General features: G+C 36.4%; 1 protein-coding gene across 1 annotated transcript; it reads right to left on the bottom strand.

The window, feature by feature from the left end:
* Positions 1-8,221: 8,221 nt before the first annotated feature.
* On the bottom strand, positions 8,222-9,181 carry Or7g17 (olfactory receptor family 7 subfamily G member 17). Its single transcript, NM_001409145.1, has one exon. It carries the CDS (start codon positions 9,164-9,166, stop codon positions 8,222-8,224), a length of 945 nt encoding a protein of 314 aa, NP_001396074.1. The 5' UTR covers positions 9,167-9,181.
* Between the last annotated feature and the right edge of the window lie 6,438 nt (positions 9,182-15,619).

Raw genomic sequence — 15,619 nt, 5'->3', positions numbered from 1 at the left:
ACATTGAATTTGTGAAATATCTAACTTTCACAATTTTTTGCAATTTCTTTCCTTATGAAAGATGATAATGTGTTTAACATAGGGATTTGTTTACTATTGCATTTTTAGAATTTTTTAATTTTACTTAAATGTTTTCCTTTTGGCTGTTGTTTTGTTTAAAGCTGGACATTATTCAGAGACTTCAAAGGCGTGTGATTAACACCCTTAAACCAAACAAATATATCAGCCTTATAACTCATCTCTACAAGTAGGCTTTCTGGAATGGAGAAAAAATTCAAATATTCCACACTTCAGTCTTTTTCTTATTGAGCTACATTTCTAAGACTTGTGAAGCATCTTTCTCCCCTTCCCATGATCTCTCCACCCATATATGTACAGAGTTTCAAATGCCTCTTAGTTTTAGCTATCCATTCTTGTATTTCCTAACTCATCTCTTCCTTACACATGATTATTTGAGCCTCTGGATCCAGACCAGTCCCTTCCTTTTCATGTATCGATATGTTTTCTGTTTTCTCATTTTAGAAACATTTTTTCTACTATCTGGTCCCGTACTTTATATTATTATTTATCTTTATACTGATTGTACACTGCTAATAATAGCTAACATTCATTTAAAAAATTAAACATATATCATCTTTATTTTTTGTGTGGATTACCACACTAAAACTAATTTTTCTAGCTTTATCTAATTACCTGTAAGGTTCATGATTTTACTTTATAATAGCTGAGTAATATCACTCTGTGTTGATGTAACAAATATTCTATATCCATTCATCCAATGAGAGACCTCTAGACTGTTTCAAGTTTTGATTATTATGAACATACCAACAATAAGCAGAGTTGAGCAAGTGTCAATGTAGTGTGATATACAGTGTTTGGGTCTATGACCTAAATCTCTCCCCAGCAACTTAAAGAATCACCACAATGATTTTCATAATAGCTATACAGGTTTGTATTCAAAATAGCAGAGAATAAATGTTTGTCTTCCTCTATATCTTGACCATCATGAGCTATGATTCATTTTAATGATCTTGGAATTGCAGTTTGCTCTAGAAGATATCTGAAAGTAGTTTTGATTAGCATTTCCCTAATATTGGACATTGCTTTGTTACTGAGGCATTTGTTTCATCCTTTAAAAACTCTCCTCTTCTTATTGTATCTCACTTTGAAAATTACGTTTTTTTCATGATGTACAGCTTTTTTATGTCTTTACATATTTTAGATCTCAGAACTCTATCAGATGTGTGATTGATAAAATTTTTCCTATTCTGTATTCTGACACATTGTTTAAATAATGGTGTTCTTCGCCATTCAAATGCTTTTCAGGTTCATGAGGTCTCATCTATTAATTGTTGGTCACAGTGCCTGTAATATAAGCATTATTTTGCGCCAAAGATTTTAAGGCAATTCCCCCACTTTCTCTTTTATAAGATCTACTGTATTTGGCCTTATGTTGAGCGCCCTTGTTCATTGAGAGCTAAATTTGGGCAAGTGGATAAAATGTATCTATTTGCATTCTTGTTCATGGAGCATCCAGCATGACCAGTACAATTTTTGAAGATGTTGTACTTATACAATATAAATTTTTAAATTCTCTTTCAAATATCATATATCCATAGATATGTTTCCTTATATTTGGGCCTTTAGTTCTATTTCCCTGATCAAGGTGTCTTTTTATGGAACTATTCTATTGATTTTATTACTATAACTGTGTAACATAATTTGAAATCTGGGATATTTATACCTATAGCAGGTTTTTACATATTGTCATTATTTAGTTTTGCTTTAACTGTCTTGATTTTGTGTGTACATATTTCCATATGAAACTGAAAACTGTCCTTCTAATTTCTGTGAAGTATTATCTTAGCATTTTGATGAGAACTGTGTTGAACTTGTAGATTGGCCAATTTTACTGTATTAATAATACGAATCCATAAGCATTGATAGTTTCTGCCTTCTTGTGTATTTTTCAATGTCTTTTTTTCAATGTCTTAGAGCTTTTATTACACAAGTGTTTCACTGACTTGACTAGACTTTGCCTAAGATAGATGATTTGAGGCTATTAGGAAAGATATTATTTCTCTTATTTTTTTCCTGTAGTCTGAAATTTTTTGCAGAAAGGCTGGTGATATGGTCTGATATGACTTAGAAAGTGATTGTTAGCAATACAAGAATAATAGTGTTGTTTATACATAAAACTCAATCATTTATAAATGTAGTTTGGCTTCTTTCCTATTCATATCACCTTTAGGTCCTTACATTGTCTTATAGTTCTAGCAAAGAATTCTACTACCACTTTGAAAAAATACAGCAAAAGTACATGTCTTGTCTTACTGTTGATTTTAGTGAAAATGGTTTGACTTACTCTAAATTTATGCCTATACTATTTGTAGGTTTGTTTTTCAAGGACTAAATTATGTTGAGGTATATCATCTGTCTCACTATCTTCTTCAAAATTTTTACTTTAAAATGATATCAAATTTTGCAAAAGGCATTCTGCATTTAATACAATGATTGTGTGGTTTCTGACCCTCAGGTTGTTTATTTTGTATGTAATATTTATAGATTTCTGGGTAGAAGAAAGGCATAGATCATGCTGTGTAATAAATAAGACTGTATGTGGTACTTACATTCCTTAATAGAATTGGTAGCATCATTTGAAAGAGAGTCTAAATGTCTATCTACCTAAGACAGATCAGACAAATAGGACTGGATATAGATATATAGAGGCATTTGACCTCACACCACCTCCCTGAAAGAATAGATTTCATCATTCTGAGACATGGTTGCAGTTGTTAGTAAGAATAATGGCACATAGGGAGATGGTGGATGGTGGATGGGAGTAGGTGATGGAAATGACAATGCCTATAAACATTCATATGTGAGATCAGTGAGGGGAATAGTTTGGGTGGAGAAGATGAAGGTGTTGGTTGATGAGACTGAGAAGAGAATTGAGGAATTGTTGGTGGGACTAGAGAATTTGATTATACCTGTGGTGGGGCCAGATCATTTATTTGTAAGGCAAAGGCAAAGGGAGCTATGGAGCCAAGAGTATGATTATCATTATAAGGAGCTGTGGCCTCTTCCAGGAGCATTTAATATGTGAGGCAAGAGATATAGAGAAAAGAAACGGAGGGCTTGAATATAGGTTGCTTCTGATTATTTCCCAGTACATTGCCAAATGTTGTTATTATCTACTAGAAATTGGATATCAACTGTGTAATTTTTTGGCCAAAACCACTAATAATCAATCTTATACTGAGGCAAGAATTGTGACAATATAATATAAGGAAGCAAGCTAAGTGACATTAGAGATTCCAAGAGAGAAAAGAGACTTGAGAAGACGTGGAAAAAGAGTAAAATCATGTGAATTAAATTGGGAAGATCCCATGGTTGGTGAGACAAATATTTCTGAGAAGGTAATAGAAAAGAAATCCCAGTGTTAGGGTAAAAACTGGATTGAAAACAATGAAGAAAAATCTTCTCTCCAATCCAGTCACTGGGGGAAGGAGGTACTAGGAAACTTGCTAGAAGAAGATCATCATTGTATATAGACACCAGGTGACATGGTTTGCTGATAGAAGGATACAGAAAGATGGAACACTGAGACTCAGGGGTAAGTGCAGTAGTACAGAGACTTGATCAGGATAATATAGGAAAGTAGCCTACCATATTACCATGACTTTGTGGAAAAGTAGAACATACCTAGGCACCTCTCTAGGAAATGTACCCATTGAGAGGCAGTTATGAAAGTTGGCAGAGGCCAATACAGGCAAATGATCCATGCTACAAGATGGTTGTATTTGGGTTGAGTTAAAATGATCAAATGACAAAAAAAAGGAGAGCTGAAGGATCTCTCTCAGATCTCACCATGAATTTAAATAGGGGCCACAAAACACTACTAAACACAAAAAACTCCATGGAAAATAAAGAGTAGATGCAAGCAAAAACTATCAGATCAACTCAGACAGTAGAGGCCAGTGTCAATTTATAAAAGTATCTTTTATGTAGACAAACAGGGGACTAATCAGCCCAAATACTGAAATAGCCAGGTAGGTTACCATGGTCACTCTGAAGATATATCAGTTGTGAAGAAAAGAATTCAGGGGCCAACTGTCAAGTCAGTGAATTTCAAGTGTGAATTCTGCAAGTTGGTGTGTGCATTCAACAAAGAAGGGTTTTGTGAAAATTTCTTTTTAAAAACCTTGGAACATTGCCATCAGCACTGCCATAGTAGTTTTCCTATCTTGGAAACCTAATAATGAGGATGCCAAAAATTATTGAGTTATTTTATTTCTTAGACATTTAGAAGAATGTGGTGCAAAATAAGTTCATGGCCCTACTCGCTGAGTCCTCTGTGACAGCTCAAGCTTCCCTGAACAGTCTGCTCTCCCTGGAAAACCTCGATTATCCCATCACCTCTTTACCCACCTTCATCAAACCTGTGGATCATAAACCATACATGTCAGATTCCGTGACCCTACCCATTTTCCCTGCCTGTTGAGTCCACTGTGGCACTCCAAGCTTCCAGAAGCACTTTGCTATGCCCAACTTTCTCCTGCCAACTCTTGAACCACCTTCATCAGACCTGCAGATCCCAACTCATACAGGTTTGATTGACTTTCCTGAGTCATCTCCTCTATCCACTGATTGAGCTTAGGGTTCCCTAAGCTGCTCTGAGCCATCTGCTATCCTTGGGGGACCCAACTCTCCCATCATCTCTCTGCCTACCTTTCAGACCCACACCCATACAGCCCAACAATACCTATAAGAAGTCGATGTTAAGCCCTCTCCCAAAACTTAACCAACAGAAACATATAGGGATTAAAGCTATCCATATGGTTACAAGCGGTAGAGAGAAAACAATCCACAAAAGCCAAGGCAATATGACAACTTCAGAGCACAGCTACCCTACTACAGGAAACCCTGGTTAACACAACACAAATGAAATAGCTTGCAACCTTCAAAACCCACAGATTCCAGCCTAGACTATTGTACCCAGAAAAATTCTCAATCACCATAGACGGAGAATACAAAATATTTCAAGACAAATCCAAAAATCTTAAAATATCCATCCACAAATCCAGCCCTACAGAAATTATGAGATAGAAAACTATCATCCAAAAAGAATAAGTATATCCACAAAAAAACAGAAAATAAATAATATCATACCAGCAAAACATGAGAAGACCACACAAATACAAAGACACACTAATACAACAAACATTAAAATAACATTTATAAAGAGCCTCCAGTCATTAATATCTCTCAATATCAGTGGACTCAAACATATTCCAGTCATTAATATCTCTCAAAATAAGTGGACTCTATTTGCTATGAAAAAGACACATGCTAACAGAATGCATGTAACACAGGATCTTTCATTTTGCCTCATAAACAAACACACCTCAGCAGGAAAAATAGAAATTACCTCAAAGTAAGGGCTGTAAAATGTTTTCCAAGCTAATGGACCCAAAAAGTAATCTGGAGTAGCCATTCTAATTTATAATAATATAGATTTTCAATTAAAATTAATAAAAAGACTCAGGAAAGAAAAAATTCATAAACGTGAAATGAAAAAAATAACCAAAATGATTTCTCAATTCTGAACATCTATGCCCCAAATTCTAGGGAACCCATAATTGTAAAACAAATATTGGCAAAGCTTACACTGTACATTGAATCTTACACAACAACAGTGGTAGACTTCAACACCCTACACTCACCAATTGACAGGTCATCTAGACAAAACCTAAATAGAAAAAAATAATGAAACTATCAGACCTTATGATCTAAATGGACCTAATGGAATTCTATGGAATATTTCATTCAAACAAAAAAGAATAACTTCTTCTCAGCACCTCATGCATCCTTTTTCAAAATTTAACCATATAACTGATCACAAAGCAAGCTTCAAAAGATATGAAAAATTAAATAATTCTTTATATCTTATCAGACTACATCGGAAACACCAGAAAACTTACACACTCATGGAAATTGAAGAACTGTATCCTCAACTATCTCTTAGTAAATGAAGAAATAAAGAAAGAACTTAAAGAACTTTTAGAATTCAATGAAAATTAAGGCAAAACATATGCATAGTTATGGCACACAATGAAAGCCAGGCCAAGAGACAATTTCATAACATGAAGTACCTTAAATGAAATTAGAAAATTACCATACCAGCAATTTAAAAGCACATCAAAAAGCTCTAGAAAAAAGAAGCAAGCCCACTGAAGAGGAGTAGAAGTCAGGAAATAATCAAAATCATGGCTGAAATCCATCAGTTAGAAATAAGGAAATAATATACAAAATCAACTAAGTCAAAAGCTGGTTCCTTGATAATATTAACAAGACAGACAAACACTTAGCCAAACTAACCTAAGCCCAAAAAAATAATAAATAAACAAAAACAGATATGAGAAGAGAGACAGAGCAACAAAAAATTGGGCAACTCAAAGAATAATTAGGTCTTACTTCGAAAGCCTGTATTTCACAAAATTAGAAAGTCAAAGAAAATAGATGGTTTCCTAGACAGATACTACTAAACAAAGTTAAATCAAGATCAGGCAAACTATTAAATAGTCCTGTAACCCCTAAGCAAATAGAAAGTGTCATCATAAGTCTCTCAATCAAAATGCCTAGGGTCAAATGATTTTAGTCGAGAATTCTACCAGACTTTAAAAAAATGTAATATTTAAATTCATCAAGCTATTTAGAAAATAGAAAGCAGAAGGAACACTACCAAGTTCATTTAATGAAACAAATCACCCTGATACCTAAACCACATGAAGAGTCAACAAGAGAATTTCAGACCAATTTCTCTTATGCACATTTATAAGCAATACTCAATTAAATACTCCTGCACTAATTGCAGGAACACATCAAAACGATCATCCACCATGATCACATAGGCAACTTGCCAGGAATTCAGGTATGGCTCAATATAAAAAAATGATTCAACTTAATCTATTATATAAACAAACTGAAAGAAAAATTAACATGATCATCACACTCGATGTTGAAATATGATTTGATAATATCCAATACACCTTCATGCTAAAGGTAATTTACAGCAAACCAATAGACAGCATCAAACTAAATGGAGAGAAACTCAAAGCATTTCCACTAAAAAAGTGGAATAGAATAGTCAAAGGTTGCAGATGGAGGGAAGGAGCTGGGTGGGACAGAGGATGGGAGGGTAATGGTAGGGTTCAGAATCTGGCATGGAAAAGGATAAGAGAGAGAGAAAAATGGGCATGGGTATTGATGACATTTGTAATTGACAGTGCTGGGGAAGTAGGAGGCATATTTAGGATGTGACAGTGACCTGGGATAAGGGAAGTACTCAAGATTCAATGGGGGTAACCTTAGCAGTGACTCACAACACTTTGGATATATAGCCTGAAGAGGTCATGGCCTGTAGCTAGGTAGGAATACCAGCTGAGCAATAAGAAAACAATACGCCCACCAAACCTTGGAACCAAATTTTGTCTCTCTAAAAGAAATATTGGGATAGGAAATGGAGCATAACCTGAGAGAATGGCCAAATACTAACAATCCCATCTTGAGACCCATTCCATGATTGAACACCAATCAGTAACATTATCAATGATACTTTGATATGCTTGCACACAGAAATATAGCATGGCTGTACTATGAGAGGCTCCACCCAGCCACTAAATCAGACAGATACAGACACCCATCGCAAAACAGTGAATGCAGCTTAGGAATTCTTATGGAATAATGGGGGAAAGTTTTAGGTCCTGAAGGAGATAGAAATTCCACAGGAAGGCCAACAGAGTCAACTAACCTAGATCCTTAGGGCTCTCAGAGACTGAATGAACAACAAAAGAGCATAAACTGTCCTCCCTGCTCATAGGTAACAGATGTGCAGCTTTGTCTTTATGTGGCTCCCAAATATCTGGAGTCCCAACACTGTTACCTTTCTGTGGTATATGTTCTTCTAGCTAAGTTGCCTTGTCTGGCCTCAGTGGGAGAGGATGTGCCTAGCCCTCCAAGTATCAAGGCTGGGGAAATACCCAAGGGAGGGGGTTCTACCCTCTCAGAGGAGAAGAAAGGTAGATTTGGAGAGGGACTGTATGATGGGGAAGTAAAATGAATGGATAATCCAAGTAATCATAAAAATATCTTATACTTTGTTGAAGAAATAACTATGTTTCCTTGGCTTAAGAAATTTTAGTCAAAATAAAATGATGTATCATAGAGGAAATAATATCCTACTGAAGAGTTTTCTCAAGCCTTCTTTCATGTCTCTGTTCCTCAGACTATAGATAAAGGGATTTAGCATTTGTGGGACTACTGAGTACAGCACTGAAGTCACAGCATTCTTCCTGGATGATTCTGTAATTGTTGAGCTAATGTAGACCCCAAAACCAGTTCCATAAAATAAAAAAACAACTGACAGGTGAGACCCACAGGTGGAAAATGCTTTATATCTTCCTTCTGATGATGACATTCTCAAGACAGTGGTTGCAATTTGACTATAAGACAAAATGATGCCAGAGAGAGGAACACCACCAAATATGCAAGAGGAAATATATATGAGTATGTTGTCAATAAGAGTGTTGGAACAGGCAAGTTTAGTAATCTGTGTAAGTTCACAGAAGAAATGCGGAATTATGAGCTCAGTGCAGAAGGACAGATGTAATACCATTAGACCGTTCACTAGGGCATTTGCCATGCTCCCCATTATAGAAAATGCTACCATTAGAATACAAAAACAGGGGTTCATTATGATCCTATACCTAAGTGGATGGCAAATAGCAACATAGCGGTCATAGGCCATTGCTGCAAGAAGACAATTTTCCATGCTCACTGACATCAAGACAAAGCAGACCTGAGTCAGACATCCTCCATAAGTGATGGTCTGGTTTTCTGTTTGTATATTCACAAGCATCTTTGGAATTGTGCATGTGACTAAAAAGATATCATTAAAAGAAAGACCAGAAAGAAAGAAGTACATGGGGGTGTGGAGATGGGAGTCAGAGCTGGTGGCCAGAATTATCAGCAGGTTTCCTAGGATTGTTACAAGGTACATGGAAAGAAATAAACTGAAGATGATAAGTTGCAGTTTGGTATCATCTGTGAATCCCAGGAGAATGAAGTCTGACACAACTGTTTGGTTTAGAGATTTCATATTCATGGTAAATCTGGTGGAAAACACGCACTGGAAAGAAAAAAGAAACAAACAACATGAACATCAGCAATATCATATCATTAGAAAACTACCTGTGTAGACATTGTGACTTCAGCCTTTAACCTCCAGAACCATAAAAATATCAATGTCTACATTAAGTGTCCACTTTGTTGTCTGTAGGATTTATTATAGCTCACAAATATTTGGCTGAAGATTTGCAAGATATAATTAAATTATGGCAGATAGATGGCTCATTATGGTAATTATATCCAACATGAGCATAGAGACCAGCATTCTAACCATCAGAATTGACAGAAGTGTCATCTGGGCACATAGGTCCATGTATAATCCCAGCCTAAGAAGACAAGACAGGACAACTCAGGGTAAGTTACCTATCAACATTAGCCATATGATGAACTCTGGGGATTAAGAGGTTCTACCTGAACGTATAAGGTAGTGAACGATTAAGGATGGTTTTTGATATATATGATAGACTTCTACATGTACATGCTCTTGTGTACATACACACACACACGCACACACACACACACTCCACACACACACACACACACACACACACACACACAGAGAGAGAGAGAGAGAGAGAGAGAGAGAGAGAGAGAGAATGTAATGAGGAGAAATTTTAACACTGTCTGCTATAGACATTAAAACACTTAGAGGAAGGAATGATAGGATCACAAGGCTATAAACTGTCACTATGAGTGTGACACTGACTACCAGGACTGCCTAGAAGAGGATGAGCTTGCCAGAATTTGGTCACTTTACAGCTTGTGGAGCCATATAAATAGCCCTTCCAGGGATGTTGATATTCTGTTATTGTTATGTATATGGATGATCCTTTTGTTGATATTCTTGATATGAGTCTCCCTACTCTATAACTCCTCATCTATACTTATCAAATTAACTTCAATAAACCCACATTAGATTTTGATGGAGTCATTAATTTTGTCTGTTGAAGGTTTCCCTCTCTGCAATAAGTGTTTGTTGTTTCTTTGTAGGGAATTTCACTCAAGAATCATTATGTTTAAGAAGGGGAAAAATCTCTGCTCAGAAAGAAATAGGGCCTATTCTTGGTGAAATTATTATCCAAGCTCAGTTAGAGCCACTAGGGTAACAGTACATGATGGAAGACCACTCACAAAAGCTGCAAAAGAATATGGAGAGTGTTGGTTCTAATCATCTTCATAAAATTGTATGGCATTGCTTCCCACAATGCTTTCAAGTAAAATCACCCACTCTAATTGCCACAGCATTTTCAAAGATCCTGTTATCTACATAGCTTCCAGAGGAACAATGTTATTATCTTACCTGGAGATTTTTCTCAGGAAATTTAAACCAAATATGAGATTCGAGAGGATGTTTTGTGGGAGAAGAATATGGCTTTGAATCCTGAAATGGGTAGGAATGTTAAGTTAGGTCATAGCCTTAACCATGCTGTCCTTCAAGTCAGGTGGTTCAATAATCAAAGTTTCTCATTAGAGTAACGATTTTTCTTGATATTCTTCTCCCAGGAGTACAAGTCCTTAAAGACTGTCTCTGTAGAACATGAGAGTCCCTCGCAACAGACCTCATGATACTTCAGGCATAGAGTAAACATGTTATTAATTTCCATTGTTTTTTCTTTTTATCTCCCTTGTTTTAGCTCACTGTCAACAAGATCCTTGAATAAAAACATGTAACAAAAACACATATAGAAGCACACCCCAATTAATATAACAATAAGGAGACTCAGGCTAAAGAATCACAACAAGAAAATAATGTGTAATGAAAACCCCAGCACAACTTCTCCAATACATTCTAGTGTTCTTTGTGAAAGAAAAAGAACCTATGACAGAAAGTATGATGTAAATTTCAAGCAAAGGTGATGTGTTGTAACTAAAAATATTAAGAAAATATTGTAAAATACAAATAATTGGTGGTGCCTTTTCTTATGTATCCTTGATTTTTATCATATTTAACACAGAAAGTTCTGTACTTTGTCAGATGATAAAAAACAATAACTCAGTGAAAAGTGTTTTTATTATTCTTAGACACACACACACACACAAGTGAGAGAGAGAGAGAGGGAGAGGGAGAGGGAGAGAGAGACAGAGAGAGGCAGAGAAGAGAAAGAAGAAGAAGAAGAAGAAGAAGAAGAAGAAGAAGAAGGAGGAGGAGGAGGAGGAGGAGGAGGAGGAGGAGGAGGAGGAGGAAGGAAGATGAAGAAGGAGGAGAAGGAGAGGGAGAGGGAGAGGGAGAGGGGGAGGGGGAGGGGAAGGGAGAGGGAGAAAGAGAGAGGGAGATATTGAGATTTCCATGGATTTAGAACTACTGGTAGGCTCTATTCTGTACACAAATAAGATAATCATTTATCAAATATATTTAGAGTTCCTTAAGCAGATTTCTGATCAGTGATTGATTGTGGTAGGTATAGTCTTATGCAGATAACCAAAACTTTACTGAAGTTATGATTGCTTTGGCTGTGTAAAGCCTGGAAGACGGTTTCATAGCCTTTCTCCCTATATTGTGACATTTACACTCTTTCCCTGGTCTTCTTTAGAGCTTATCATGACTTCTTTAAATAGGATCCCCAAATTAGCACTTATTCTCAGCACTTTGAGCATCTGTGTGTTTGTTTGTGTATTACCTGTTATTGATTTCAAAGAAAGGGTTTCCTGATCAAAGCTGAGAATAGCACATGCTTAAAGATTGAAAAACAACGATGTCAGAATACATCTTTATATTATGAAAGTTTAGATTGGTACTTGTTTTAAGTTCTATCTATAATCTTGTTAACTGACTGGCCATGCCTGGCAGAAAGCCCGATAATGTGCCTAAAATCTTTGTTTCTCCCTCTGTCTCCCCATAGCAAATCCACAGCTCTGTAGCAAAACACCTTTAGCAGCCTTACCTCATCCCTATTGTGATCTCCTATGGAACCACAGATCTTCCCCTTCTACTCTCTTTCTCCCATTCAATCCTCAAATCTGTCAAGCATTCATTGCTCTCCCAAAGCTGCTTCTGCAAGGGAAGCAATTAGGCTGACGATAGATCCACACTTATCTTCTGCTCTGCCGAGGCCAATCTGCAAGTTTCATGTCCAGCCCTGTAGCAGAACACCTGTTTCTGTCTCCTATACTCTCTGAACACAATCCAATGCATCACAAAGATCTTCTCCAATCTACATTTGCACAACTCATCTCAGCCTCCAATACTAATATTCTCCAACAACCAAAAAATATTACCTACTTACTTACCTATGTATATTACACCCACCATAACATACTCTAAAATTAGAAAATAAGGAACAAAACATTCACCCAACAGAGGCAAAATGAAGTATTATCTCCAAGATGTACAATAATCCCAATACCAGTTGCATAGACTTGAGCATGAAAAGACAATCAATAACAGGGCAGTATGTCTCCACTAAAAACCAGCAGCACAGTATTCCAACATAGTTGTAGCCCAAATAAAAGACTTAGATGCAGTCTTAAGGAAGTAGGCAGAGACCTTTAAAGAGGAAATTCCTTTAAGAAATACAGGAAAACACAAAGAAATACAGGGAAACACAAACAGTTTAAGGAAATGAATGCAACTGTTCATGACCTGAAGATGGAGGTAAATTGATGAAAATAACCCAAACTGAAGAAATACTGTAAATAGGAAACAGGGAGTCAAACTGCAACTACAAAAGGCAAGCTTGAACAACAGTATACAAGAGATAAAAGAAATAATTTCATATATTAAATATATGATCGAAAAATGAATATATGTGTCAAATGAAATGCTAAAATCTAAAAATTTTGCTCACACACAAAAATATAGAAAAAGTAGGATATTATAAGAAACAATTAGAGCAATTTTAAGAGGCAATTCATAGCATTAAGTGTCTACATGAAAAATAACTGAAGAAATTTAATACTAACAATTTCACACATTAAAGCAAGCACACACACACACACACACACACACACACACACACACACACAAAGATATCAGTGACAAGAAATAATCCAATTCAGGGCTAAAAACAATGACATAGAAAAATAGAACAATACAAAGAATCTATTAAATGAAAAGTGACAGCTACTCACCAGGAGTGACTACAAACCTGAGTGCAGAGCTCCCTGCTCCCAAATCCTGTGAGGAAGAGAGCTGAACATGCAGAAGTGCAGACAATCCTGAGACCTCAGGACATACTGCCACTTCTGCCCAAAATTGCCTACATCCCTGGCCCAAGAGGAAATTGAATAGTGACTCTGGACACAGGAATATAGGAATAGTCACTGGAAGGAACTGGTGGTTCCAGTCTGCTCCCTGAATAGAACTGAAATGGTCAAAGAGTTCACTGCACTCACATCCCATGAAGAAGAGAGATGGACCCTCAGAAGTAAGGACACTCCTGAGAAATAAGAGGAGAATGATCTCTACTCACATTCTAACCCAAGAGTAAATTACCTAGTGCCATCTATTGGGCACAGGGACCTAGGACCAGTCAGGGCCAGTACCCTTCCGGTTCTTACCTGCACCCACAGCTGAAAGGCAGACTACAGGAGCACCTACATACCTGAGAGCAGAGCATTCTATTCCCAGATCCATCTGAAAGAAAACAGGAGAACAGATCTATAGAAGTGCTGACACACAGACCTACAGGATGGTGAAGCCACTGTAAGAAACAGCAAGACAAGCTAATACCAGAGAAAATCTGATGGCAAGAGGCAAGACCAGGAATCTAAGCAACAGAAACCAAGACTTCTTGGCATCATCAGAGCCAAACATCTTAGAATTAAATGAAAATGAAGGTACAACACACCCAAATTTATGGGACTCAGTGAAAGCAGAGCTAATAGGAAAGCTCACAGCTCTGAGTGCCTACAAAAAGAAGCAGGAGATAGCATAAATCAGCAGCTTTACAGCACACCTAAGAGCTCTAGAACAAAAAGAAGCAAATACACCCAAAAGGAGTAGAAGGCCGGAAATAATCAAACTGAAGGTTGAAATCAACAAAGTATAAACAAAAAGGACTATACAAAGAAGCAACAAAACCAGGAGTTATTTCCTTGAGAAAATCAACAAGATAGATAAATCCTTAGTCAGACTAACCAGAGGACACAGAAAGTATGTTCAAATTAACAAATTTAGGAATGAAAAGGGAGAAATAAGATCAGAATCTGAGGAATTTTTTAAAAACTCATCATATCCTACTACAAAAGCCTATATTCAACAAAACGGGAAATCTGGAGGAAAGGAACAATTTTCTAGACAAATACCAGTACCAAAGTTAAATCAGGAAAGGATAAGCCATCTAAACAATCCCATAACTCATAAGAAATAGAAGTAGTTATTAAAAGTGTCCCAACCAAAAAGAGCCCATTACCATATGGGTTTAGGGTAGAATTCTATCAGACCTTCATAGAAGATCTCATATCAATACTGTCCAAAGTATTCCACAAAACTGAAACAAATAGAGCACTACCAAATTCCTTCTATGAAGCCACAATTACTCTTATACCTAAACCACACAAAGACCCAACACAGAAAAGGAACTTCAGACCAATTTCTCTTATAAATATCAATGCAAAAATACTCAATAAAATTCTTGCAAACCGAATCCAAGAACACATCAAAATGATCACCGATAATCAACAAGTAGGCTTCATCCAAGGGATTCGAAAATAGTTCAATATACAGAAATCAGTCAACGTAATCCATGATATAAACAAATTCAAAGATAAAAACCACGTGATCATTTCATTAATTGCTGAGAAAGTATGTGACAAAATTCAAACACCTTTATGATAAAAGCCCTGAAAAGATCAGGAATTCAAAGCCCAAACCTAGCCATAATAAAAGCAATATACATTAAACCAGTAGCTAACATTGAACTAAATGGAGAGAAACTTGAAGCAATCCCACTAAAATCAAGACCTAGACTAGGCTGCCCACTCTCTCCCTACTTATGCAATATAGTATTCAAAGTCCTAGCCAGAGAAATCAGACAATGACATGAGATCCAAGGGATATAAATTGGAAAGGAAGAAGGCAAAATATCACCATTTGCAGATAATGTGATATTATACTTAAGTGAACCCAAAAGATCCACCAAAGAATTACTGAACTGATAAACAACTTCAGCAAAGTGCCTGGGTATAAAATTAAATCAAACAACTCAGTAGCCTTCCTCTACTCAAAGGATAAACAGGCTGAGAAAGAAATTACGGAAATTACACCACTCACAATAGCCTCAAACAATATAAAATAACTTGGTTTGACTTTAACCAAATAAGTGCAAGATTTGTATGACAAGAACCTCAAGTCTCTGAAGAAAGAAATTGAGGATCTCAGAATATGGAAAGACCTCCCATGCTCATGGATTGGCAGGTTTAATATAGTAAAAATGGCCATTATGCCAAAACCAATCTATAGATTCTATGTGATCACCATGAAAATTCCAAC

Source organism: Rattus norvegicus, chromosome 8, assembly GCF_021556685.1.
Source record: "Rattus norvegicus strain SHRSP/BbbUtx chromosome 8, alternate assembly SHRSP_T2T, whole genome shotgun sequence".
NCBI classification, from domain to species: domain Eukaryota; kingdom Metazoa; phylum Chordata; class Mammalia; order Rodentia; family Muridae; genus Rattus; species Rattus norvegicus.
Note: the sequence above shows the minus strand (reverse complement) of the source record. Positions and strands in the feature narration are given on the sequence as shown.